The sequence below is a fragment of the Epinephelus lanceolatus genome, chromosome 5 (assembly GCF_041903045.1).
Source record: "Epinephelus lanceolatus isolate andai-2023 chromosome 5, ASM4190304v1, whole genome shotgun sequence".
Taxonomy (NCBI): domain Eukaryota; kingdom Metazoa; phylum Chordata; class Actinopteri; order Perciformes; family Serranidae; genus Epinephelus; species Epinephelus lanceolatus.
In genome coordinates, this window is record NC_135738.1 from 31720577 (window position 1) to 31748561 (window position 27985).

Genomic DNA, 27985 nt, shown 5'->3' on the forward strand with positions numbered 1-27985 from the left:
TATTTACAATCTTTTTTGAATAATCAATGAATAACTTTTAAACAATAAAATAAATGTATAATATATTAACATTAATATATTCCTTGGATTTAAGTACATGGATCTAGCTAGAAAATATGGGGCCCCTGTGTATATTTTAACTAGACCTTTTATGGCCCCTCTGCAGCTGTGCCCCCTGTATATGGCTGGATGTCCATATATTTGAAAAAGACATCCTGTCTATAGGCTCTTACTTCGGATTGAATAAGGTTTAAAGTAATTGCAAATCCTCAGAATCATTATGTGAATTTAGATTAAATGTTGGGGATTTATTAGGGAATTATTTATTTATTTATTTATTCTACCTTCATGAGGTAACAACGTCTGAACATTACAACATCAAGTTGTTACTGAGACTGAGCACATAACTCTTAAGAAAAATAAACAGAAAAATACATAAACTAAAAATGTAATAATTAAAGGGGAACTGTGAAGCAGTTCTAGACTTTATATGCTGTGAAAGTCACATCCAAAGTCTGGCCCGGGGCCAATCGTAGCCCACAGACCAATTTTAAATGCCACTCGGCTTGTCTGTTAAAATATACTATATGTGGCCTTTCACACAATATTGGTTAATCAAGCAAGCTCATTCTGCATTTTTTCCGTTCACCTCACGATGGCAGAACTATCATACAGTTCGCAGACATTCTTCAACTCGGAGCAATGCAGGTGGAACTAATGTGTTTTTATAAACAGATGGTAAACAAGCAAACAAACAGATACTTAACAGCAGACATTTCCTGCTAGGTAGCAGACATGGCCAAAGCAAAAAAACTTTGACAGCAAGGTCCGCTGCTTTCAGAAGCAGTGGAAGGTTAAATACCTTTTCAATGAAAGATAAGGAAGTTATGCTGGTCTCCTTTATACATGTTTTTTTTAAAAAAAAAGATAACCCATATGCAGCAAAAAGCAGCTGGAACCCCCGGTATTTTGACACAGTGTCTGAAATTAACTTTTTGAGTCACTGGGCCAGCTTTTTTTTTACCGGCTAAAATAATACATTGCCTTTTTGTGTCACATATACATTTGTTTCAGTACATTTCATTGAGATAATAAGACATTATGTTAAATACAGATTTAAAGAAGATGCCAGAGCAAAATTTGAATCAAAATGATTGTAAGCTATTGAACAACTCATCACCACAGCCTCAGTAAGTGAATAAGTTCACTCTGGTAAGCAGTAATGCAGTGTTTATATCTTGGGCTTTTATTGTGAAAGGTAAGAATGGAAGAAATGAAGCTAATGCCCTGGCACTGATAATGTGAGAGCAAGTGATAGTTTAGCAGATCAGCTGATATTCCATCCGGTTAACAGTGCCACAAATCTTGAATTGCTCGAGACAATCAGTTTTGAAGCACCATTTTGACGTGCATGTATCTCTGTTTGTGTCTGACACAGACAGCAGAAGAGCAGCCTTCTGTGCCCCTAAATGACACCAAAACGCAGTAGAGACTCTTGGCATTGTTTTTTATTCCATGACTATTTTGGTACAAATCTTTGCCCGCTAGTGTGGCAGGTAGTTTACCGAGACTTACTCGCCAACTGGATAATCTACCTGCATTTGGCACTTGGCGGACCCTATTTTCACGTTATGTAATCTGGACCCCATTCAAAAGTTTGGACACCCTTGCCCTATGACATCATAAATTTGAGTTTTAGCACTCTAGTTTTTAGATTTGGGAGAGAGTTGTTCATGTTTACCAATATTTTTGGACTGTCTTAGACCTTAGGTATAACTTGTATGACTCTTGTAAATGGGTGTAGTTTGCCTTTAATATTATCATATTCTAAATTTGGCGCGGTATTTCATTATAAGTGATACTAAGGAAAACCATTATGTGTGAGCTGCAGTAGTTTAAAGTTGTAGTGAGTGTTAAATCCTGTTTCAACAGCTTACTATGGACAGGGAAAAAAACCTTGAGGTTTGGTAGCAGGAGTGTCAGTCCACTGGTGTCCACTAGCTGCAGATCCCTCCCTCTCCTTCCTCTCCTCTCCCTGCCTGGCTCCAGCTGCTGTATGCTGCAGTCGGCCTGCCCTGTCTGCCTCTGAGCCTGCTGGGAGCTGGGGGGAGAAACCGTCGAGGGAGAGCGAGCAAGGGGGGAAGTGTGTGTGTGAGTGTGTGTGCGGGTCCCGAGCTGGAAACCAACACCAAAAAGCACACACACTCACGATTCAAGTCGACTTTAAAGCCCTCCGGACGGGTTGTTGGCACTTCTTTTCAGGGAGCACACGGAGCCCCCTGAAACTTGCGTGATTGTTTTTTTCTTCTTCTGTGGTGGCAGCAGTGCTGTTGCGCCGCGCCGACTGCTGAGACTTGACTGGATTCATTGGTTGGAGCAGCATTGCGCATTGACCCCGCTGTGTATCCACCGTTTACCCAGAGAGGGAAGAGGGAACAATGAGGAGCTAAACGTTTTCTTCTTGCTTCTGGTCGAGCTTGTTGCTCAGTTAAATTCTTCTTCATTTTGTCTCGCGCCTCTTCTTCTCTGCCTCGCGGTCATTTTTCTCGCCCTGTGTGGGATGCGTCGGCTGCTGTAGGATCCCGCTTGTTGACAAACAGTTTTATTTGCAAGAAGTTTACAACAAGCTTCGGCTATAAGAAGACAGAAAATGTCCACGCCGAGGTTCAAAAAGGATAAAGAAATCATCGCGGACTACGAGAGTCAAGTCAAAGGTAAGGGGGAGTGAAAGCTTGGCTCGGAAATGCTTGTTGGAAAACTGTTAATTGGGACCAGGCTAACGTTAGTTCACTACCTGCGTATGACTCATAGTTGGTGATGTGGTGTGTAATATGAAAAAGTTGGTAAAATATGACCTCCTGTTGGTGTTTACTGCAGGCAAACAACCACATGTTTAACCAGAACATCCAATCTTTATATAACTTGAAAATACTCACAGGCCTGGTACAGTTAAATGATTTTAAATCAGCATTACAAGGATGAGAACTCATTAGCAAATTAAAAAGATTGCTACTAGAGTTCAGGGGTGGCTTTAAGTCTTTTGTTTTGCAGTTTTGCATGTAAAAGCCAGTGAAAGTGTTCAGCAGATCCACCATTGGCCCAAAGGAAAGATCACTATCTTCCACATATACAGCCTATCAGGTTATCTGTTGTGTTCAGGTTGCACGTCCAAGCAGGTTATCAGCTGAAATATATTTAACTCCTACTTCAGGGTCTGGTGCATTTTATTATGTTGACGTGTTTAACAACCTGTTACTATCAGAGTTGGTGTGAGACTTTGTAGTCACCGCACAGTTCCCACAGTATTACACAGCATGAGAATGCAGCTGAGGACAGGAAGTGCACATGTTCAGACAGCACACCTGTATTTACATTCAGCGTGTTGCTCAGAGGTACTTCAAAAGAGCTGGTTGCTTTTTTACCATTCTGTGCCCTCTCTGTTTCCCGCTGAATGTCACCAGCCTCACTCCTAAGCATAAAACTGCTATGTGCCGGGATTTAGGTGGGTGATTTAGAGGTGTGCAAGACTCTCTAATGATGCCACCCTAACTTATCTTGTCTCGTCTTTCTCCTTCAAGCCCCCCCATGCATGCAGAGCAGAGTTAGTTTATTCCCAGACAGACCAGCACAGGAAAGAGGCAGTTGCTGCTCCAGGGTAACCATGGGGATTTGGCCCCCAGCCAACCAGCTCTGTTCTTCAGTGCCTTTAGCATGCTGAAATACCACCTATTCACATCCCCCGTATACAACCTCACATCCAGAGAAAGGGGAAGGTTAGTGGGGGTGGGGGGGGGTGGGGGTGTAGTGTCGAGAAGGGACCACTGCTGCTTGAGGAATTACAAGATAGCATGTGGTTGAGCACAAGCGCTCATTTGCAAGGAATGTTCGGCACCCTTTCTTCTCCCTTTGAGGATGACTAAGGGCTTTCAGCCTATAATAGAGGATGATGCACAGTCATAGGAGATGCTGAACAAGAGATGCCGTTGCCTCCCATTTGTCATGCAGAACCCAGCGGGGTAATAACAACTACCTGATGCTGCTGCGAATAGCTGTTGCTAGATAGGACCACCGCAGCCTCAGTAAATCAGTGTTAAGGTGTATTGTTTTGTTGAAGATGTAAAATTAAATTCTGACGGTGATGCACTGAGGCTTGTCATGCATTGTAAATATTCCTGTGAGGATTTTTTTTTTATCTTCACAGGTAGTGCCTGGCTATTTGCATAATGTACTGTACTTGCTCTTTTTGCATTGCAAATAGCTTGCGAGTTGCTTTATTTCTTCTCATTCAAATTAATTTTTTGGACGAAGACATTTTTGAAGCTATATGAGGATCATGTTTTGTATTGCATTTAGCATCGCCGAGTTATACCCCTCTGTTTCTGTCTTGATACGAACTCACTGCAGTTCACCACGGAGAGACATAATGTTACATATTTTTGCAGCCAGAGCATTCAGACATACGCTATCATCTCTATAAAACGTTTATGTTTATGCCTTGTTGTCAAGCATAACAATGAGAGTCTTTAGTAGGTCAGATGACTCCTGCAAATGTAGACCCTGTGTGTTCTGGGAAAATAGCTGCCAGCTTGTTATGATATGAGTAGTTAGCAGTGAAAGAAAATGCATTCAGTCAACATTAAGTATTCTCTTTTAGAGCGGCTCCTGATTTTGCAGCTGTAAAGCGCTTTATGAGTTAAGAGTTTGCGGTGATAATGAGTGGGATCACATCTGCAGTGTAGCTGTGGTAGCCAGAGGCAGACTCTGGTGAACAGACATTGATTACTCAAGAAGTAGAACAACAAGCAGCCCAGAAAACAGCCGGAGCTGATGTTTGATCTTTTGGCCTGCGTCCTCTCTGTCTCACAGTTTGGAAATTTGTGTTAATTCTCACAATATTTCAACAAATATCTGGCAGCCAGTTTTGGCTCATGTTGCGTAACCACTTTGATCTGTAGTGTGAAACCCTCTGTTCCGAATTTGACAGATGACACAGTGGTCTGCCGTCATCCAGTTATCCAGCAGTTATGCAGAACTACAATGATGAGCCCCCTTTTTTGAGAATCATCATTTTTATGTCCATACATTTTTATTGTTTTCTTTTTCTCATAGTCAGGACAGTAACTGTGTGCAGAATGGTATTGTTATTCACAGCAGTCGATGTGAAGTATTTAATGTAGTTTTCTTTGGTGACTGTCTGAAAGCCTTCCTATGATGGCTGACACTTCTTAAACCCGACTTGTCATTCAGCTGACATTCACTTCTTAAGTACCTCCAAACAGCCTTTTTTTCACCCTCCCACAGATGAAATGAAAATGGATGTCATTTCGGCAATTCAAGGAAATTATCCTTTTATTGAAAAGGCTCTATAGCATGGGGATTTAATTTTTGCTAATTGCTAAATTCGGCATTTCCATCAAGACTCAGCTTGTTTTGGAAAAACAAAAACATTACGAAGATTGGGTTAAGACAGTGGAATTTGTTTGTGCTTTATGGTGCTCATCATTTGCAGTCAATTTAAGTCATTTAAGGCAGACTAAGAGAAGGTTGTGGGTACACTGGTATTCTGTGTGGGGCTCTGTTTCTGTGGACTGGTGGATCAGGGCATAGCAACACTGCTGTGTCTTCTCTTGGGCAAAGTGTTGGTTTGATGTCAGGCTGTGGCTTGCTGTTCGTGGCCTGGGGGTCGTGACTCTCATGGCAGGACCCCTTGAGCTTTTGTCAGGGGTCCTCTTCTGGATCATTATAAAGGCTGCCCCCTATGACCTGCCTTCACTGCCGTGTGAAATCAGAGCCCTGCCCCTTTGCATACTCAAAGTGAGTGGTCCACCCATGTTTGTATGCAGGAGGATTAAAGGCAGGAAAGTGCCCTGAGAAGGCATGGTCTTTGTTATTTTTCAAATTAATAGGATTTGTCTTGTGGTTAAAAGTCATTAGTTTATTTACATTAGCAATAGTGGGAGTTAACAGTATCCAGTTGCGTGATAGAGTATGTATATGTCCATGACATGATCCAGATGTCACATATGTGTGACATCTGGATCAGGCCGAGTCAAAACTGTAATTTTGCTTTAAATCGGTCTTTTGTGTTTTTTGGAAATAAATCCAGCATGTCGCCAGACTTAAGCATGTGATGATGTGGAGAGTGTGGTGTGCTGGAAATGTGTCCTCAAATTTGTTTTTATGGCATTCAATTTTTAATGACATGAAAGAGAGAAGTGCAGCATATTTGAGAAGCTAGTACCAAGCAGCTTTTTTACTTGATGAGTGACTTAAACTTGATCAGTGAATTCTATCTATTGATGAACTAATGGTTGATTGTACTAACTAATGCTTTGTCTTTGCTTTGGGCACAAGTCCAGATACACTGTGAGAATTAAAACAGCTGCGAGACTTGGGTGTCCTTATGTCACCTTTGCCTTCTTGGTTAGTAAATATTGTCATTCGGGAGTTTGGGAGCATGAGCCGATCTGAAGGCAGCTGTCACCATAATCTGACCTATGGTGATGATCAAATTTTGTCCCATTAACACCATGCCGGGGCCATGTGAAGTACCTGTCTTTGCATGCTGAACCATCCAGGAATCTGTCGGGAAAATAAGATACCTTAAGGTGGATGGCAACTTGGGAACTATTGCTACAGTGGGACATTAATTGCATGGATATTGGACTATACAAATATAAAGGCTCCAATTTACCTTAATTTTCTACCACTTGTCTGCTGTCTTCCCTTTGTGGCCTTTAATTAATCTAAATAGCTGTAATATGTTATTTCACGTAAACGTTACCTTTTTTGTCACTTGAACAATCTGTTTTTACTTACTGAAGAAGTTGAGCTGTAGCTAACACTCCACAGTGGATGATGGTGGATATCTGTGCTGCTGTGACTTCACAGCTTCTCAGAGGTGTTAGAGGAGGTTAGAGGTTGAAAGACTAATGGAATCTCAACGCCCCCTGGAGCACTCCTCCACAACATCACACACTTACCATCTGTTTTACCTACCCCTCCTTTTATAACTGTGTGTGTATCTGTCGTGTGTTTCCACCCGGTGGTATGGCATGGGGTGTGGCACTGGTGTGTGTTGGTGCATGAGTGTGCATTTGCATGGGTGGGTGAATGGTTATTGACAGCACCATCTGTGGCCACTCACCCTTTTTGCAGTTTTAATAAACTGTGCCGAGCACAAGCAAGGCTTCACTTTCCCCGCTGTGCTTTTCATTGTAGCCATAAAGGCCACCCTGACGTTACTGCAGCCCCCTCTGACCCCTCACCTCCCACTAAAAAATCCAAAGCAACCCCTATGCATGCCTCTGCATCCCTAAACCAAACAAAAAAGGCTGCAATTCAAATGACAGTGTTGCAGACGAAGACAAAACAAGAAGCCTGGTGTATTGTCTCTAGTTGTAACCCACACTGGTTAATTCAGTTTCTTCCCAGAAACGATCAAATCAGATCCACTGTAGCATGACGGAGACTGAGGCTGTTCCACCTGTGAATGAATCGCACAGACTGAGAACCATTTAAGCTGTTGCACATGCCATATTCTGCTGCTGGTACTCCTCTCTCTGTTGGCAGTGTTGGGACATAGAGAAGAATCTCTGTGTGGGACTGATGCCTGGTAATGAGCTGGATGAGATTCAGTGTGTAGCTGTAGTGCATTAGCTAATAGGAGGTACAAGGTGTTAATGGAATTGAACCGTGCTTAGAGAGAGTAAAACAGAAATTAGAACCAAAGGGGGAAAGTGAAATGAAAGGGAGGGCTGAAGGGGGGATTTGGAGAGATTTTGGCAACTTTCTGGACAACTTTAATTCCTTTGAACCACTGCTGGGGCCCAGCAGATGGACAGACAGGAAGGCAGACAGACACAGTTTGACCATCAGGCCATGCTGCTGTCTGCCACCCAGTAGGGCTGGATTAAAGGGGAAGGAGATTGGGGGATGGGAAGGGACGCTATGAGGTCAGTGCAGGAATAAGTGAAGGCGGAGGTCATAAGCTCTGACTTGGTTGACTTGTTTTAATCTGCATCTGAGTGTGTTCAGCCCATTCATCTGCCGAATGTAAGCCGTTTATGTGTTTAGCAGTGGCGAAAGCTTTTTAAGATGAGTGCCAATGTCATATAAGTGAAGTCTCTTTGGTTCTTATTTCCTGCGTTCACTTAAACAATGTAACATCTGCCACTTTGGCTTCCTCCTTTCTGTGTCAAAGATACAACAGACCACAACAATCTGTTCACAAGCTGTGCCTTGCTGCTTGGCTCAGGTATCCCAGTCTCATGAACCCTCTGGGAACTGATGATGAGCTTTTTAGGATCCCAGATCCTCCACTCCCACTGTCAAAAGCTTCTCTATGCTCAAGATGTTACCACAACTCTTAATGTGACTGCTCCTGAATGTGTTTACTTTGGGTTTATGGATAGGTGAATACTTTTTGTCCTGACACTCCCTATAAGTCACCATACTTTGTAAAGAGCTTTATTTCGAAATGATGTAAACTAGTGAGTCATTAAGTCATCAACTCGACTACGGATGTGCTCAGAGAGGAGTGTCATAAGTGGATTTCACACTGCTTTTACACCCACTCCACTAACTTGATTATGACCCATGTAATGGCACTTCTTAGATTATTGCAACAAGCATGTAAACACTTTAAAGGGCCAGTGTGTAAAATGGGTTGAAAACAGTGACATCAGTGGTCAAATTCTAGATTGCAAGGCTCACTCGCTCACCCCTCCCGTCGGGTAAATGACGGTGGCCTTGTAGGGACAAAAAGCCTTGCGCAGACATAAGTTTTTCAGGAGTAGGTCTGTCTAGCAATGAGGTGAATGTTTATTTAGAAATCTAAGCCATGTTATGATATTGTAATGAATCCCTCACGAGCAGGAGACCAGAGTAGCGTTCGGGAAAAAGGCCAGTTTATTTGAGCACTCCAAAAACTCCGGTAACACTCCAGGGGGTAAAAGACTCCGTCCCAAACTCTGACTCTTCTAGCGTAACACACACACTCCATACACACAATCTCATTTACAATACCAAGCGGGTACCCCCTCCCCCCTCTGCTCCACCAATCTCCAGCCGCACACTGACTGACAGCGTAGCCTGTAAACAGAGCTCAGCTGTTTATTTAGCCTAGCAATATCTCCGGACTATAGTAGCTGTAATGGACGACTCTGAACGCGATTTTGAAGAGTTTCTTGTAGCGGACACAGACCCAGAGCCATACCTGTTTGAGCCGGAGCATACAGATGAGAGCCGGAGTACACTGAGCGGGCGAGAAGAGAGGCAGAATCCTCCGCTCCCATTTTGCTGCACAGAATGGGATTCGGTGCTACCATCGTTGGGGAGATGTATCACCAGGAGGAAAAGCGCCGCAGAGTGCATCACAAGGAGTGAAGTTGCATCTTCTTTTCCTCGCAGATGATGGTTCGGGTTCATTCTCTCCTGTTGCGTGTAGGGCTGGGCGGTATGACCTAAAATTTATATCACGGTATAAATCGAATCCCTTCACGGTAATGGTATATATCGCGGTATAAATTTAAGTGTAAAAGTTGTGATAGAAGTGTTTCTGAATGGGTTTTGTAGTCCCTTAGCAAAGCTAAATTGATTAAAAAAACAACAACAACAACAAAAGCAAAGATATAATGTATTTTTTAGAGCATTTATTGTGCAGAATGCAGATCTCAAAACTCAAAATTAAAACCCAGCACTCTATGGTGCAAAATGTCCCCTGGGATCATTATCAAAATGTAATTTCCTTCTTTTAGCAAAATCCTAAATGACTGAGTTGTGTTTTTTCCACCTGGACCTTTATGCTCTGCCATTTCTCCTCTAATCATCACGCTGTAACCTGTGACAGGCTGCTATGATACCACAACTATCACACATTCACATATGGAGTTTTTTGTGGAGCCCCTAGCGTCACATAGGTTTACATTACCAAAGGTTTATGACAAACTCTCTTGCCGAAAACCAATTCCCGTGTGCGCACGGCGAGAGAGGAGAGGGAGAGACGCTGTGCTGCTGCCAGAGGAGACACTGAATGAGTTCCCTCTGAGCAGTAAGTCGTTAAAAGAGTCTGAGAAGTCCGGGGCTTTTCATAAAACATTAACTCACTCACTCACAAGTTCTCCAGCAACACATGTTGCACGTGCTACGCTAAATCACGGACGTGAACCAGCTCCTCTTGCTCCGCTGTCTCTGTGCTCGCAGCCGTTTTCACACTGAGGCAGGTGCGATGACGTCATCGACGATAGGACGGTAGAGTGCAAATCTCTACTGTGGGCCAAATTTATATCATTTCTACCGTCTACCGCATATACCGTGCAGCCCTAGTTGCATGGTAAGTGTGGTCCATTCACAAACTTTATAACTAAAAAAACTTTTCACTACTCTCTGTCGACGAACTACTAACACTCTGCTGTTTCCTCCTCCTCCTTCCTTCCTTCTGCTGTCTTCGTTGGTTTATTTATACATGCGAAACGCGTTCTCTGGCTGGCTGGATTGTCTGCTAGGGCTGCCTTACATACATGGCGGCGCAAGATGGCGACCTCTCTAAAGCAAGGCCCTTGCTATATATATATATATATATATATATATATATATATATATAAAAGCATAATTATAAGGCTACGAAAACCAAACAAATTTTATTTTTAAAAACTGGCTTACTTATCAGTCTTTTGAATTACTATTGGCATGTGTACAGCATTGTTTGAGCTCATGACATAAGGTGGATAAGCGTTTTGGATTGGCGTAGCAGTGGTGGAAATTTGTAGTAGTCTGTAGTATTTTTGGGAAACAGCTAAACCACAAGTTCTTTTATTCCTATTTCCGGTTAGTCTGCAGATTGCCACACATTCCTTGAGATATTAGAGGTGCTCAGGGGAGTTTTCTTGTAAACAAACAAAAGTTGTGTTTACATTCCCTGTTACCCAGCGAGTCACTGATCGTATCTAAGCGGTCTAACAGAAGTATTGAATTCATTTCCTTTCACATGAAACAGCAACCTTTTTGTAGTATTTTAAATCCAGCATGGCTTGCATTTATGATCACTAGCTCGCAGTCTTTTCTTCTCCGTCTTTGTCGGAGCATTGGTGCATTTCTTGGTGCATTACTGCCACCTGTAGGTCAGTGGAATAGTGTGACTCTCAATTGCCCATGCGCATGCACGAGATAAACACAATGAGGATCCAGACACAAGCGGCTCCATAGTGCCACTAGAGGTGAAAATCTCAGAAGGGGACCTTTAACCTCACTATCAACACTATTTATATAGACTGTAGTTGCTGAGTACTGAATGTGTAAAGACTTCTTTGAATCCTTCTTGAACTATCATAATCTGGGTATCTACAGGTACTGTTTCGTCTGCATGCGATTCAGGGATAGGATACATTCTTAAGGGAAAACTACAGTTCATTGCTGGTTCCTGCGTTACTGGATTTCAGCTATTACTTTGGTGAGAATAGTTTTATAACCAATAGGAGCAATGGCCAAACTAAGAATAAAACCCAACTTGTAATAAATGTAAGTTTTCCTCTAAGAAATGAGCTCATTTCAGTGCCACACTGAGAACCTTTCCCCTTATGTTCCACCTTTTTGTCTGAAATGAGACAAGGCTCTGTGTAATATTATGACTCCATGAGAGCAATGAGACATAAACAATTCAGAACCCAAAGCGATAAGAAATGTCTTACGTAAAACTAAAAGATGTACGGTCTCTTAGTAACAACTAAAGTGCTGTATTCACCTTACGTGATCCCGGGCCCTCACTTGTGCTTGTATATCTCTCTACATTCGACTGCCCTCAGCTGGCACGCTTCCCAGCTCTCCTGAAATAATGCAATTCAAAACAATCAAATGTTTGGCAGGAATGACAACTAAGCAGCTTTTATTGTGCTGACAAGTCAAGCCTTGTCTGCGTTCATCAAAGGGCTCGTCATATTTCCTGCACCTGACAAAGACAAGCCAAATTACACCGGTGACTTGCTGCGTAGTTATCATTCTCACTATATGCTTAAGTGAGTACATATTAAACTTATGTAGATTTATGCAGACATACTGTATATGCAGTAATAGCTTGCAGTTTTGTCCAACTCAACTCACCCAACTCTTTGAATCAAAGTTATGCGCACAAGTCAGACCAAATCAATGCCTGATGTCAACTATCTAACTTCGTTAACAAGTTATATCCTCTGTGACTTGATCTCCTCAGGAGCTGTCTTTACAGGCAACATATAACCCCCAACATAGGGCTGGGCGGTATGACAAAATTTTCATATCACGGTTTTAAGAAAAAATCATATCGGTTTCACGGTATTTCACGGTATTTTGCTCAGGTTCGGCCAACTTGACATGCTGCTGTGTTGTGCTATGGCCTATTCAAGTGCCGGAATTTGTTATTTATCTGACAACGCCTGAACACAACACAGCTCCGCTCCATTCATTTGGGCTCCACTGACTGCGTACGGAAGCGACACGTAGAGAAGCCAGCGGGGTTGTTTACCGTTTGCCAAGCTGAGAGGCTGCATGTAGGCTGCGTGAAATGTTAAAGCATTTTCCACCTAAGTTATTACATATATTTGAGTTATCTACAAGTTTACTGTACTGTTTGTCATCTACTCACTTTCAAATGTCCGCCACGGACATTTACACAATGTCACGGATAAACATGGGTAAATGCATGAAAAAAAATCATCACATATCACCTCTGGTTTATTCATTTAAAAACACATTGTGCTCGTTTAGCACACTATTTCATGTAGTTTTTATCTACTGGAGGGTCGCGTAGGGGAGCGTAGCGCCACAAAAATAGAAGAGCTGCGTAAAATAGAGAGTTGTCGCGCGACAGACGGAGGTTGTTGCGCCGCTCCCGTTGCCGGTGGAGCCACTGTAATTGATTAACAGGGGGCGAGCTGCTACGGGACTCGCGCTGCAGACGTGTCGCGCCACTGACGTGCCCGGTGGATCTCGGCCGTAACTGTCTCAGACTCGAGACGGGTCGTCTTCGGTCAGGAAAATGCGGTCCGAGCCGTGCTCTAGTGTGCTCACCTGTGTGTACGCTTTGTCTGTGTGTGTGCGCTTTGTGTGTGTGTGTGTGTGGGTGTGGGTGTGTGCGCATCGGGGCGAAACTCCGCTGTGCGCGATACAGAGGGCAGAGGAGAATTGTAAATGGCGGTGCGCCACTGCTAGTTGCATATAGGGGAAACACTGCTATTTTTGGTATGAGTTCTTCTGGGTCATTGTGTACAGTTGCTTTGCTTTCAGGACTCTCTCCGGCAGCCATTCTCGCCTCTAAACTTTTCTATGCTCTCACTCTCACCCGCTCAAGCGTGCCTGTGGTGTGCAGCGGTGAAATGGGTCCCCGCTGAAACACTTTCCCGCCGCGCACGTTCCGGACGTTGTTTGGGCTATTCACTGGCATGGCGGTATATGAAAAATTCATATCATAACGAAAATAAACACCGGTTTTCGGTACAAACTGGTATACCGCCCAGCCCTACCCCAACATGCTTCTCTCAGTTTCAAACATTACTACAATTCCTAGCAAATTGCATCAGATATTTTAAATGCCACTCTAATGTCATTTATTTCTGACTTTGATAATCGCACACATACAAAATAACCCTCAAAGATTCCTTAAGGTCTTATACATTAGAGGCATAAAATGCGAGTTACATGAAGTGTAAAGTTTCACACGTCTCTCCAAAACAATTCCTTCCTCAACCCTCCGTCGTAAACTCTCTTTCCCATCCACCCTCAACACTGATGAACAGAAGTTTAATTTACTGATCACGCGACTCCTCAAAGGCTGCTTCCCTGGGGTCATTGGGTCAAGGTAGAATAAAGGGGTGGGGGTGGTCTCTGGCTATTGATCACCCCTTGAGGCACGCCTGCCATGTTGGGCCACTGCCTCGAGGAGAAGTTTGAGGGGGGAAATAGTGTCATAAAAAGAAGCGGTCAATGAAATGTCAACCAAAGGCTTCATCCCCCCTTGTGTCTGTAAACATGATTGAATGTAGCGTAAAGCCAAGAAGTCAACCATGTCTTTAATGTGAAAATATAATGCAGCCGTGCTGCTGTGGACATCCCGAAATGTCTACACTGTCTCATGTGGTAACTTCTGCCTCTGTCTCTGGTTCCCTCATTGCACTCAGTCTGTTTTTAGCAGTGCTGAGAGGAGTTGGAAAGAGTTTCCCATGGTCTCAGCTCTTTGCTTATCAGCCTCACTATAAAGGCTCATTGTAGGCAGCAGCAGGAGGAGGCCCGAGTCGAGTGAGCAGCCATGGCTGGTGTCTGAGCAGCCCCAGGCCGGTCTTGTGAGCTCTGGCCTGAACTCTCCTCCACCCTCCCCTGAGATGGGAACTGGAGCCATAGCTGCAGTTCCAGCCACGGATATGTGGGGGTGCTTGGAAATAAAAAAAGAAAAAAAGCCATTTACGGATAAAGATCTGTCAGCCATGTTCCTCCACTGCTCACTGTGTCCCTCTGCCAGTGGTCACACATGGAGCAAGGCTCAGTTCTCCTCTGGCTGGGTTATGTCCCCTCTCACACGGTCAGTTTCTAGGCTTCAAAGACTTTCTCCATGACTAACAGCTAACAGTAAAGCAAACTATAGGTGAGTGATGAAGATGTTATGTATTTATATGTTTTTTAATCCTCTAAAACATTAATGAAGCTTTTACATTCCCTGAAAAACTCCCCAAGCTGCGTTGCAACATTGGTCAGCCGTTTCTATAAATAATACAATTACTGTATTGTCATGAGACCTCATGTCCTGCGGTTATTATGCAATACATGAAATAGCTCTCTTTGTATCTTCTTCTTGCATGTGATTTACAGTTAGATGAAAGAAAGAAATCCAACTGAGTCATCAAGTATTTCTAGCACACTTACACATGCACACACAGCAGACTAATTCATAATAGACGTTGATAGGTTAAAAGCTACTGACACGCAACTTATTTGGTATTCAATTTCAGTCTGTCTCTGTCCTCTCACTGAACCCCTGCTGGTGGCCTTCTGTCCAGGACAACTTGACCCTCTGGTCACCAAACCGCTGACCTCTGCTCCTTGACCTGAATTTTCAGACCACAGCTCTGCCAACTCTGTTCAATTAGATGGGTGTGCCTGTCATGGTGACAGCAGGAATCGTGGATGCCAGTTGGCCGTTCAAACGGATAATTAATTAGTTTTCAATCCAGTGGTTTTCAGGAGGGGTTTATACTCTTATGTGTAACCTAACTGCAAAGTAACTAGTAAACAATACTCCTTTTTGACTAAATTGTCACAGGCAATATGGAGCCACAGGAACCTAACTCAAGAACTTAATGAAACACTTAATCCCCTTTGCACATTCCTGTTTGTGTTTCCACCACATCCTCAGAACTGTGAAGGTTAAGCAAATTAGACTGATAACATATCAAAAATGCCATTCTTTGTGTTTACTGTGGCATAAGACTTGGATGAATGGGATGAATGGATGCTTGAGTTTCTAACCGTGATAAAACAACCAGCAAATTAAGTTTTGGTTCTTTTGTTCCTCTCCCCTATTTGTGCATGCTCTCATCTCATTCGCAACTCTCTTTTCCTTCCTGCTCGAGTCAGGAAGCTGACAACATAACTTTGTTTTTAGTGTCAGTTATCATGACAAATCTGTCCCCTGTTCTAGTTTTGATACCAGTGTCACCCAAAACTAAATTTAGTTCCTGGTTGCTGAAGTTGGTTAAAGTTCGTACTAATTCTGTGTTTTTCCATAGTTGAGTAAGAGAGTAAATTTTAGTGTTACAAAGTCATTTAAAGCTTCTGCTACACATTTCCATCTACTAATTACTTTAATGATGTCTATATGAGGAAATCCTGTGAAGGAAGAGGCCTGGCGGAGCACGGCAGCACCGCAAGTAGCTGCAACTCAGTTCTTGGAAATCTTTGTCGTGTCATTTATTTTTCTGGTGGTAGGTTAAGATGAAGTGGAGCACATTGCTCTCTGCAAGAAGTCCCTGCAGACTCCCGACAGCCCATTTTATTATAGTTTAATAGGAGTGGCACGAGCTGCACAGCAAAGTTAGTTTTTTAGATCAGACCGGTCTTTAAATAGAACGAGCGTGACACCGTCCCGGTCTGCCCCCTTTCTCATAACCCGAAGTAGAGCAAAGCCTATCTGACATAAATGGACATGAAGAAAATAGTATGGGGGACAATTTTTATCTCCTCCTTAATTATAGATTGTGATCTCCACTTGGAACCGGGTGATAGAAATTGCTGAAGCACCATTATAGCAGGGGGAATAAGATTGTTTAGAACAATTCAAAAATGTCTGCACAGTTTGTGTGTCTCTGTGTGCGTGTGCATGTACTTGCTCAGTCAGCTGCCCAGTGTGGACACAGACTCTGTGGGCATGCCTCATATATCTTACTTTTTAATCAGGCAGTGTGGAGGAAGCTACCGTCTCCCCTGGGGTCCTGTGATTTGTCCTGGTTAATGGCGTGTCACAGGGGTGTGATGCATGGCAACCTGGCTGGGTGTGTGTGGCACATGCATGACTGGACTGTGGTTGCTTTCTCTCTCACACACACCCACGCCCACGAAAGCATGGCCTGTATCTCCCGGCTCTGTGGGGGACAGAAAAGAGAAAGCCCTTGCTCACTATAGTGTAGAGAAACAAAGCGCAGTGAAAGCTGATCTGTCTGTTCTTTTCTTCTTCCTCCCTCTTTGTCCCTCGCTCTCCCTCTCTGAGCAGCTGCCCTAAGGTCGATCACATTCTCTGGCCGTGCTCGGCTCAGATCTCGCGTGGTAAAGCATTGGGTGGATTTTTGTGGTGTTGGCCCCCGCAGGCAAAACTGGCATCAGATTTCACCTGTCTGGTCTTGTCAAGTTTGTGTTCACGCAGGGACGATGACAAAAGCTCATAATGAGATATTCTGAGATTTTTTTCAGTGGAAGACGTGTCATCTCAGCGCCTGAGAGTCAGACTGAGAGCCTGCTCTCAGAGTCAGCCACTGGTACTTAGAAAAGTGGGAGAGGATTGGCAGTTAAAGCCTCCCTGAGGGTAGGTCGGAGGAGATAACAGCACCTAACTCTCTGTCACTTCCTTCATATTGGCTTCCACTACAATTATCTGGAAATGAGGTCTTTGTGAAGCCTCCTCATTCTCTCCATGTGTGTGTGTTGGAGCTGGTCATGTTCGCCTGTCTTGGCCTCTCATGCCCTGTAAGGAAGGGGGCTGTGGCGGGGTGTCATTGTGGACTTCCTCATTCTCCACGGCTTGGCTTTCACCAGAGTTGCTTTGTGAGAAGTCATTCCCGGCTGGCTGTGACTGTGACAAGGGGACTGATTGGGCCTCAGGCTGCAGCGCGGGATGCGGTGAGGGTGCTCAGTCTGAAACCTGAGTGAGGGGAAAGATTAGGATTTGATTTTGACTACAGCTATGTCTTTTTCAGCAATGCTGGGCACAGAGATAAGAACTGTAAATGTTCAAACTACACACAGCTTGCCTATGATGGTCTGTAATTCTGTGTAATGTTGGATATTCTGTCATTTACTCAGGTCTGGCTGGGAAACAGACACCCGTGTTAGAAACAATGACAATGGCTCTAACATGGAAACAAGAGAAAAGCAAAGCTCAACAGATTGCAGACGAAAACATTTATCAGCATCATTCATTCATCTGCTATTGCTTTGCGTCTAGAGTCCACACTACTCTGGTGTTTCCGAACTAAAATAGAGACCTTCGAAAATGCTGCTGGCCCTGTTTCACTTTGAAAACTGCAGGTTGTGTTTTAGTTTGGACGGCTGTAAACCTAGACCTTTGAAAATGATGACGCAGACACACATGTTTGCTTTACAATTAGGTTTTAACAGCCATGACGTGTCACACTAAACTACATTTTGGGTTGTGTGGGTAACGTTACTTCAGTCCATATGCCAGTTTTCCTCTGGAAAAATGCTCCTGCTACTGCTCTGATAGGTCGCTGTATTTGTTATGCCATACTCCCAATCTGTGTTTTCTGCCACCTTTACTGCCTTATACTTCTGTTACTCTCAGTAGCTGTGTTGTCGGCCCAAGCAAATAAATCTTATTTTTTGCCATTGCTCTTCTTCCTTTGTATTATTTTCTGCAACTTAGCAACCAGCCACAAAGAAGGCAATCTGCTTCCTGTTTACGTCTTTACTGACATGCCAAACATATGTGAATAGTCATGTGATTTGCGTTTAGGCGTGTTAGTACGGACAGAGATCATTTCTGCGTGTACAGTGTTTGTCTGCATTTTAAAATGCCTTTTTAAAATGAACATGTATTGGTGTGGATGTGGCCTACAAGTCTACAGTCATGCTAGCAGCTCTGTGGGGCTGTACTCAGGCCCTGTGGTGCTTTGAGTTGAATGTTAACTTCAGTATGCAGACGTGCTTACAGTGGCAATATAAATATGCTGTTTATCAGTTACCATATTTGTTTAGCGTTATAGCATGCTAACAGTTAGCATTAGCACTAAACACAAAAATCAGCTAAGGGTGATGGAAATGTCATTAGTTTTGCAGGTATTTGGTTGTAGAAGTGAATGCTTTGACCTGATGATGATGAGGAAGATGATGATGATACTATCCAATAGATGTTGAGACATTTCCATAAAATGAAATCCAATAGGCTCTGAGATATTGCTGTGAACCAACCCACGTTGCCACCTCTAGACCAATGCTGCTTGCATGGGTAAGAATATATTTAGACATGAATTAAGCCACTCCCTGTGCACAGGGAAGTTGTAAGCACAAATCTAACTTTCAGGGAAACAACTAAACCTCCATTTTATCAAATGTTAACACAACTGAAAGATTCTCTGTAGAAATGTCCTCTGCTGCTCATGTGTAGCCCTCAATCTGACAGAAGCATGTAATTACCCTGCCTGTTCCTCCTCCCACTCTTCTTCAGATTCCTTTGTCAAGTGAGGATCTCTAAGGTTGATCTTGATGTTTGAGAAGAGGAATGTGAAGCAAATATTTATTCGCGCTACCGAACTCGACTGCACTGCAGTGAGCTGTGTCGATCAAGGCAGCCTCATTATTATGCCCTTGCGGTGCAGTGTTGGCCTTACAGACATTGTTGCATCAGACTGAGCAAAAAAACTTCAGATCCTCCAGTACAGCATTAAATTCCCTCTTTCTTTTAAAGTGTGCTTTGAGCTGTCAGTTTGGTTAGTTGCAGCTCAAGAAACATGGGGTTCTACGTAAAATTATGTTAAATTCTGGGAATGTTTGAAACTTGCATGATAATAAAATGATAATGATTGTAGGCTTTAGATGGTCCCTCTTTCCTGGGCTCTGATGTTTCATTCAAAGCCCTTAAACAGCCATTAAAAATGCACGTGTGCATATTTGGTTGAAACTCTAAGTGTATCATATCAGCATAATTATATCTCTTTGATTTTAGATTATGCTTTTGCTTTGAAGTTTGGCTCTTGGCAAAATATCTGCGGCGTTTTCCTGTGGCTGTAGGAGAAGACCCTGTTGGTGGAAATCTGCTTAAATGTATATTTTTATTAGTTTGTCTCTTTCTGTTTAATGTCAACATCAACTCAGCTAATTATAGAGCCTCTAAAGTAAACAAAATATCTGTTCACTTTCTTGTAAACCAGTGTTATGTATCCATTTGTCCATAATATCATTATTCAGATAAAATAATCAGATTTGGCTTTGTGCACAAGAGGACTCATTGCCAGGGGAGTCTTTTCCTCCTGTGTATGTGAAATGATTCTTAAACCCTCAGCTCTTAGGCAAAGCCCCCACCAATATCCTCCACCTGCCCTTAATTCTCTACCCTCAATCTTCAATCCCAGCTTTAGCTCACCCATCCATGCACCTCATTACTCTAGCCCCCAGCCTGCCCCCCTTAGCCTCAACCCCTGTGCCCTCAATCCCCACGCCTGTGACCAGCCACACTGAAGGCTAAATTCGTACTGATGCTCTTCCTCTGACATTCAGAATGAGTCGAGGCATCAACAGACCGGGTCGTAGAGGTCAAATATGGGTCTCTTTAGTCTGTGATCAGGCCTGGTTTAGTTCAGATGGAGCAGCTGGTCAGGTCTTGACACTTCTCGAGGTGTTCTGAAAATCAAAACGTTTTCTCTGCGGACACATGAAGATGGTTTGCTGCATAAAACGCTGCAAATATGTGCCTGCCAAGTGGAAATGAATACGGACACATGCCAAAGTGTACCTCACTGCGTTTGAGGTTTTAGTACGACAGTGACGATGCCTCTTAGCTCAAGGAAATGTGCTGCTCATCAATGCTGCTCCGACTCTGAGGTTCCCTCTCTTAGGCCACTGATGTCAGATTTATTACTCTTGTGGCATAGTGCCAACTATTCATTTACAGGACTTTTTGTTTATATTGTAGATAAAAACTGTTGATTAGTGTATTATTAAACTGCAGAGAGAATTCAGCTAAAAAACTTAAACAGACCAAACTAATTTCTTGCAAGGCAAACACAATGTGTGATGGCTAAACATACCCACAAGTGAGGGAGAAAGCTAAACAGACAGAGTAGGAGGCAGACTTGATCTGACTCAGTGGGCTCCAGCTTTCCCATACTCCTCATGGGATGGCAGCTGTCTAGATATGTCAGGTGTGTGATCTGCCTTCACTCTGATCCCCACGTCCCACTGAGGTGAAGTCATCCACGGGGATCACCACATCAGTAGTGACTTAGGTAACCTCACTGGGAACTGATGCGGAAATAGTTTCCAGTTTAATACTTCAGTTAGTTGAGCTTGTTTCTCATGACTGACATGATTAATTGTATTCAGCAGGTGTTAGCCACAACATTTAACATCATCTAGGAAACAGAGGGTCGGATGCTCTGAAGCTGACTGAGGTGTTTGACTCAACTCTGTGAACATTAGCAGGCAGACGGACTCTAACCTTGAGACACTGTTGAGATTTAATTAAGCACATTTCGATACATCTACCAATGCTCTCTGTGTACTAATACTGATATTACAGTTTGCTTCATCACAAGGTGTCTCAAACACTCTGAGTTTAATGAAGGCTGTATATTTGAGCACAGTTGAAAGACAACTCTTATATCACTCCGTCCTTCCTGCCAGAGATCAGACTCTACATTCCCCAAAGTGAATATGTTTACATGAGGCTGAAGCCGTCTCCAAGAGTGGATTATTTCAGCTGTCACAACTCTGAGCACCAGGTGGGAAAAGATGAACTGTTTTTCCTTAAAGGAGTTTGGGGGAAGTTTCTGCTTCTTGTACAATGTTTTCAGCTCAACCGTGCTACAGAAAGGTTTGGAATAGGAGGACGATTTTAATGCTAGAGTGAATTTTCCCCTCTTCCTGTTGCCAGCTGTAGCTAGACCAGAGCTAGTAGCTTCCTAAAATGCCCTTTATGGTCAGCTACCTATAAAATACAGTTGCAAGTTCAACAGTTTGGCTCAGTTGATGTCACTCGACTGTATATGTCTGCATCATTTCGTTCTGTAATCAGAGAGTATGTGTATGTTAATTCACGTAACTCCAGTCCATTGCTGCAGAACGTCTCTCATGACCTGCAAATCCTTTTCAGTCAAATGTCCCATCACTTATTCAGACAGACAGATTGGAAAGATGACAGATGGGAGTATACAGACAGAACAGGAGACAGACAAATGACTCACACAAACAGGACATCAACTAAACAAACATTAATACATCCTATTAACACTCACCAGGCTACCACACAAGGACACTGTGTGCTACTTAGAGTCTAATTTAAAGGCCTTACCCTCGTAATCAATACTGCCTGTGTGTAGACACAGTGGGGTTTGTAAAAGTATTTTTAGAGAGGGCTGAATGGGCGCGTGTGTGTAGTGTGCATATAGAGAGTGCACAATAGGACAAACTTTCAGCTGTGCTTTGTCTTAGCCAGCTGCTCCTTTGCAGATAAGATGTTTTATCCATCTTTTCTGACCTTGAAAGTAGCCTTGTCTCTTTCAACTTGTCCCACGGAGATCTGAGTAGGAGGCTGGAGCTGATTACTTTTGAAAGTCTTCTGCATGGGATCCATCTTTGTTTGGGGGGGGGGGGGGGGGGGGCGACAAGAAAGTCTACCAAAGCATCCTCAGATTTACAGATTAGCTAAAAGAGAGCAACAGATGGAAGCTTTTGTGTCCAATCGAGAAAAGACCCCATTGTTTGCTGTGGAATGAACATCAACGTGCAGTCCTGCTAACATTCTGTTGAATTTTTTCTCACCAGTGAAACTCTTTGTACATTGGAAACTTCTCTGCATGATGTTCCAGTCTACTTGCACTGTCCAAAGTGCCTTTGTGTTTCTCTGTCGTCTGAACCAACTGTAGTTTGTTTTAATGAGGTTTCTGTAGCAGAATTATACACCATGCAGCCTCCACAACAAACTGTGCAACTCAGTTCCCTTTTGACTAAACATTTTCTAGAGCTCTAGCCCTTCACAACACTTTCTCAACTGATAACCGGCCCTGTGCCATTTCTGCCTCCTCTCCTGCTTCTCTTGCTCCCTTTCTCCCCAGTGGGCTTGCAGCACATGTCCTTGCTTCTGGAATTACAGGCTGATCTTGAATAGTAGGGTTGTTCCTCCTCGGTCCCCGCAGCTCCTCTGCTGGCTTAACCCTATCAAAGGCCCAGAAACCACACATCCTGCGAGGTGCTGTTTTTTGTGGTGGGGCGAGGGGAGGGGCAGAGCGAATGGTGGTCAGTAATGAGAAGGAAAACACATGAGCGGAGGATGATATTTTTCTTAGCTATTTAGTGGATACAGTACAAATCATGAAGGAACGGCTGATGTTTCCCATGTGGCTTTTTGTTCCGAATTCAGGGTATTTGTACGCCCCTCTGATGTCGGCCCTAATGTACTCCGCTGTGAAAGTTTGAGGTTGGCCGTTGCTCTTTCCGTCTTTGGCACACATGTGCTGGCTGGCTGTGTGCTGTCCAGAAGGTGTCATCAATCACTGACCCAACCGCAGAAAGAAATGAGCAAGAATCAAACAACATATCAGTGGAGATAAATCTTTCCCTCCCTACTGTAGGAAAATAACCACATACACAGTGATTTACTCTCATTCACTGTACATTGACTGTTGTGGGCTTATGACCTTTGGAAGGAAATATGCTCCATACGTTAACCTTTTTTTGTCAGGAACCGTACTGCATATATCATTTAAAGCAGGAGAGGTAAAGTTGCAGAGTGAACAAATTCAGATATGTCTTTTTTTTATTGGCCTGTCTAGCTGCATGTCCGCCTCCCAGCCTGTCGGTCCACCACTTAGGTCCAGACTAAAATAACAAAACAAATATTGGTAGGGCTGACCTGAATGCTTCGAAGCTTCGATCATTGCCATGGTAATCGATGTCCAAGTAAGAATTCGAATCCTCCATTTGTTTTTATACAAATCTGCATATATGCATTACCCCCCAAAAAATCCCAAATAGCCCATAAAATAAGAAATAGTAATCCAACAATATTCATGATGCATCAACAGTTATTCTCAGACAAGGACAGTTAAACTTAGTGGTAGTTTTGTGACTCTGACTCACTACCGTCTAACTTCAGTCACCAGCAGTCCAGCACTACTGAAACTGGGGCACTTTGACCACACGTGATATGCTAGTAAGATGTCAGGAAAAAAGTTAAAGTCTTTGCAAAGACGACCCCCAAAAAGTAGAGTGCCAGATATGCCAAAGGAAACTGGCATATATCACATATTTACAATCAGCTTGGCAAATCACCTGTGTTGCAAATTATCCTTTTTTCCAGCTATTATGGGTAACATTAATTGGACCTGTGTGCTAACAAAGAGGCTAATTGTCACCTTATTTTAGGTGCATCAATTCAAAACTGATGCGTCAAAAAAAGTCTGGATAATGTCCCTGTTGCTCATTCATTTCTAACTTTGATGCATTACTTTAAAAACATGGTGTTCTACACCACAGAGAAAAACTGACACTTGGGGTATGCAATGAAACATTTTTATGAAAACATAAATATAACAACATGACAACGATGGCTTTTGTAGCAGATAACAGCAGAAAAAAGTATTGAAACAGTTTCAGTTGACAAAACTACTGAAAAATAGGGGTGTAAAAAAATGCTTAGATGCATTGTGATGCGGACATGGATGATTTGGCATTGATTCACAAAGGGTTGAATAATTGGTGTTGCCACTCAGAAGTCAGATATCATATCTGTAGGGGACGGATCTTAGGGGGAGATTGTGGAATTTCAGCATTAGCCTGAAATACTTTTTTTTCTTGACTGCAGGACAAACCGTGATTAAAACTCAAACCACTAAGAGCCTTCTTTTTACTTTATTCCTCTCTTATGTTGTTTGTGTTCTTGAATTCCAGGTTTGAATCCTGCATTAACGTATTTTTGAAGTTCACAGCCTCCCTTCATCTACTGATCTTTTCTTGGAGTCATTAAAAGATGGATTAAGCTAATCACGGGTCGGTCTTTCTGCTAGTATTTGTTTTCATTAAGCTGAAAAATGAAATATTTGAGCTTAAGAAGGAGAATGATAAATAGCCCCCAGGTATGTTTCCCCTTTCTCTGCTGCGGTAATATGTGGAGTTCATTCTAAGAGAGCCGTCCACTACCTCTGAAGAGTCTGAAGGGGCACATCAAGTCAGGTGTTTATGGAGATGGAGTGTGTAATAAGGGGACTGGGAGGCGTTAATGGAGATCTTTGTGAGACTGGGACTACTTTCTCTGAGCTCCTGAGCCAGCAGGCTATTCTAACCTGGATGTTAAAAGGGCACTCAACAATAATCAATAATACTGTGGCTTCTTAATCTCTTGCATCATCGTTTGCTTTTCAGATGTATCAGATGCGTCTGCTGTGTGAGGCTCAGACAGAACACTGAACTTGAAACTGAAGGAAGCTTCTTTGCTTTGAATGATGGGATGCAGTTGTCTCTGGGTCAGAGGTCATAGGAAATTGAATGTACACATTCCCAACTTACACATACAGCTCCGCTGTGGAAAACCATGGTTGTACCTGTGTCCAGTAATATGGCAACAATAAAAAGAAAAACTCACCACATAAAATTAAGAGGTTGCTTTAATTTGATTGAGTTACATAATGCATTCTTCGTCTTTTTTTGGTTGCATGTCGGCCGGATGGTCAAGCTTTGTCAGCGACACCTCAGCTGTAGCCGTGTACAGTCATCTCCTCTCCCCTCTATACTTTCCTCTGGCCCATCGGTGCCACAGTGTCCCGACTGTGGGAACACGTTGTCAACTCAAGCTGGCAACGGATCCAGCTGGCTCCGGGCCACAGATCCTGGTGTCCCAGCCCAGCTCTGGTGTCTCCACGCTGCTGTGTAGGAAGACAGACAAAAGAACAGGCCTTTTTTTAAAATAGAGGTGTACATACTGTGAAGGAAGGCAGATGTACAAACACATCGGGGGAATAGACAGCTGGACAGAGAGACAGACAGATGGTATAGGAAGGCAGCTATGTAGATCGTCTGGATAGAGACAGACGGATGGACAATAGAGACAAGGAGGCAAACAGGATGACTGAGTGAAGACAAACATTCATCTAATGAGGGATGTATCACAGCATCAACACTATCACACTAGCAATCATACTTAAGTGATATTTTAAAGGGTGAAATGATGAATTCATGAATTGCTTTAAACAGTTATTATTTTTCAAGCTAAAAAGTCAAACATTCAGTGCTTTTTAACTTCTCAGATTTCAGTATTTGCTGGTTTTCTCTTTTATTCTGTATCAGTTTTGAATTTAATGAAGATAATTGTACTGAAATAGACACGCCAGCCAACAAGCCAGCTTACAGACACATTTACAGACAGAAATAAGCAGCAGAATTGGAGGGCAGACCTCTGCAGCTCTGAGTGCCATCAGAGGCCGGCGACGAAGCTGACCTGAGACCAAACTGTCCAGTGTGCAGCAGAGGGAGACGGTTGGAGAGCAGAGGTCAGGAGATACACTGCAGAGTCAGGAACCAAGGGCAGGGAGCTTGTTGGTGGCAGAGCTGTCAAATGGATTCATTTCTCTGACTGGAAGTGTTTCAGGAGCCTGGTCTGCATACCTGCAATGTAATGTACTCAACCCCCACACAGGTGCACCCACTCCCCCCTCGACATGTTATGTGTGTGTTGAGATTGTATGCAGGTGTGTGGGTGAGGAGCCACATTGTGCGACTATTCATTTATATGCTTTCTCTGTCTCTTTCTCTCCTTCCCGCCTCCTTGGGGCCCATGAGGAGGGAATATATCCACAGTCTCTTAGAAACAACCCCACCTTCAAACGCATATCACCGCAGGCCACATAACTGCTCTGCCATTCTTTAGGTTCGTCTTTCAGAGTTTGTACTATTCAAGTCTCGGCCAGCATGCTTTAGTTTCCATTTGTTTACTGCTAGGGGAAGTAAATATTCCTATAGATGAAAGCTTGTGTGCCTCAGTTCCAGATGTTTCTCGTGTGACACCCTCTTTAAAGGCATTTATCTCCTCGGCTGTCCGACCACAGGATTTTCATAGTATTGTTACCCCAAACAAACATCCCAACTGTAAGAGAGCTGTAGGCCTGCCCAGCCAAGTCTCTTGCCTGAGGTTAGCTTTGTTGAGAATAAGAGGCTGACTGGTTGCCTTGACATACGAGCTTTAGCACCTTTATCTCTTCCATCACTAATATCCCCAAACAAAAGGACAAAGGCAGGCCAGATACAAGGCGAGGTGTCATTTTTCATTTAGGAAAATAGAAAAGGTCTGTACATCTGAGGTGTAAAAACCGCAAGTCCAGGTTGTTTTCTAAACTTCAGTGTATGGTCTAGACTTAAACTTAAAACAAGAGGTTCCGTTGGTTGGACTGGTGTTAACTATACAGATTATCTACGTCTCTTTTCTTTCTTTTACACACAAGCGCCCACATTGGTCCCTTTAGGGCAGCCGACAAGAGCAGCTGGGTATGGTCTAGAGATGAATGAGAAAAGTGGGTGAGGTCTGGCCAAAAGACTGAAAGAGATCAATGTATTTCTCACAGATTCACTTTCCTCTGATGTTAAGCCACACAGATGTAACCACTTCCCTTCCTGAGCATTACTCGTCCACATTTTTATCATCCTCAGTGTTAAAGTGAAGCAGCATCAATCATTTTGTCCCTCGTTCTGTCTATTTTTTGAGTATCAAATTCTTGCTCTGTGCAGGCTCTGAGGTTTCTAGCTTGCTTCTTTGCAGAGGACAGCAGCTGTGGTCTGCTTTGATTCACAGCAGTTACAAAAGGATTCCACTGGTGACCCAGAGTTACAGCAAAAAAAAGAAGCTAAGAAGAAGAAGAAGCAAACTGTCCATAGAAAACTCTTCAAACGGTTTCTGTTGTATAAAGGCCACACCAGAATGTGTGGATTCGCTTGTGTCGGCAAAGTACATCTGCACAAACTTTTGATGTTAAATTCAACTTTGGTGACCTTTGACATGCAAATTTGTGCCGTTGACCAAAAACAAGCCATCTTGTGAGTGCTGACCTCTAAAAGGAATGGAGAGCTAGAGAGTCCAAAATAGAGGAAGCTATTGTAATTTATCATATGTATGGCACCATTCACTTTAATTTATCCTCCTTTGTCAGAGGATAAACTGTTCCGCAAAAGAGTAAATGGTTTGTAGACAGTTATAAGAAGGGAGTCAGTGGTACAATATGCTTTTTGAATAAACTACGTGAACTGTTAGTTGCTGAGCTAACAAACTTGCAAGCTCATTAGCTCAAAAAATTCCCTCCCTGCCGATGGAGAGTCCTGAGAATCAAAATAGCATGTAGGAGTAAACAACTCATTACAGAGAAGTTAGCAGTTAGCTTGCCAGCTAATGCTTGCCAGCGAACAGCAGTGTACTTTAACAACTTGCCCTATGAGTCACCCCGATGTCATCAAGCTTCACTCTCTCATCTGTCAGAAAGACGTAGGTGAATATTGCCGAGCCACTTTCTGGGGTGAACAAACCAAAAACATCTCTCTG

The 27985-nt window shown here is 43.2% G+C and overlaps 1 protein-coding gene across 4 annotated transcripts in view; it reads left to right on the top strand.

Moving 5' to 3' along the window:
- The first annotated feature begins 2103 nt into the window (after window positions 1–2103).
- srgap1a (SLIT-ROBO Rho GTPase activating protein 1a) overlaps window positions 2104–27985 on the top strand; it is a 99024-nt gene continuing 73142 nt past the window's right edge. For all 4 annotated transcript variants that reach the window (XM_033621495.2, XM_033621496.2, XM_033621499.2 and 1 more), the window contains exon 1: window positions 2104–2714. In XM_033621495.2, coding sequence (XP_033477386.1) covers window positions 2651–2714 — 64 coding nt within the window. In that variant the 5' untranslated portion in view covers window positions 2104–2650. The remainder of the gene's footprint in view (window positions 2715–27985) is intronic.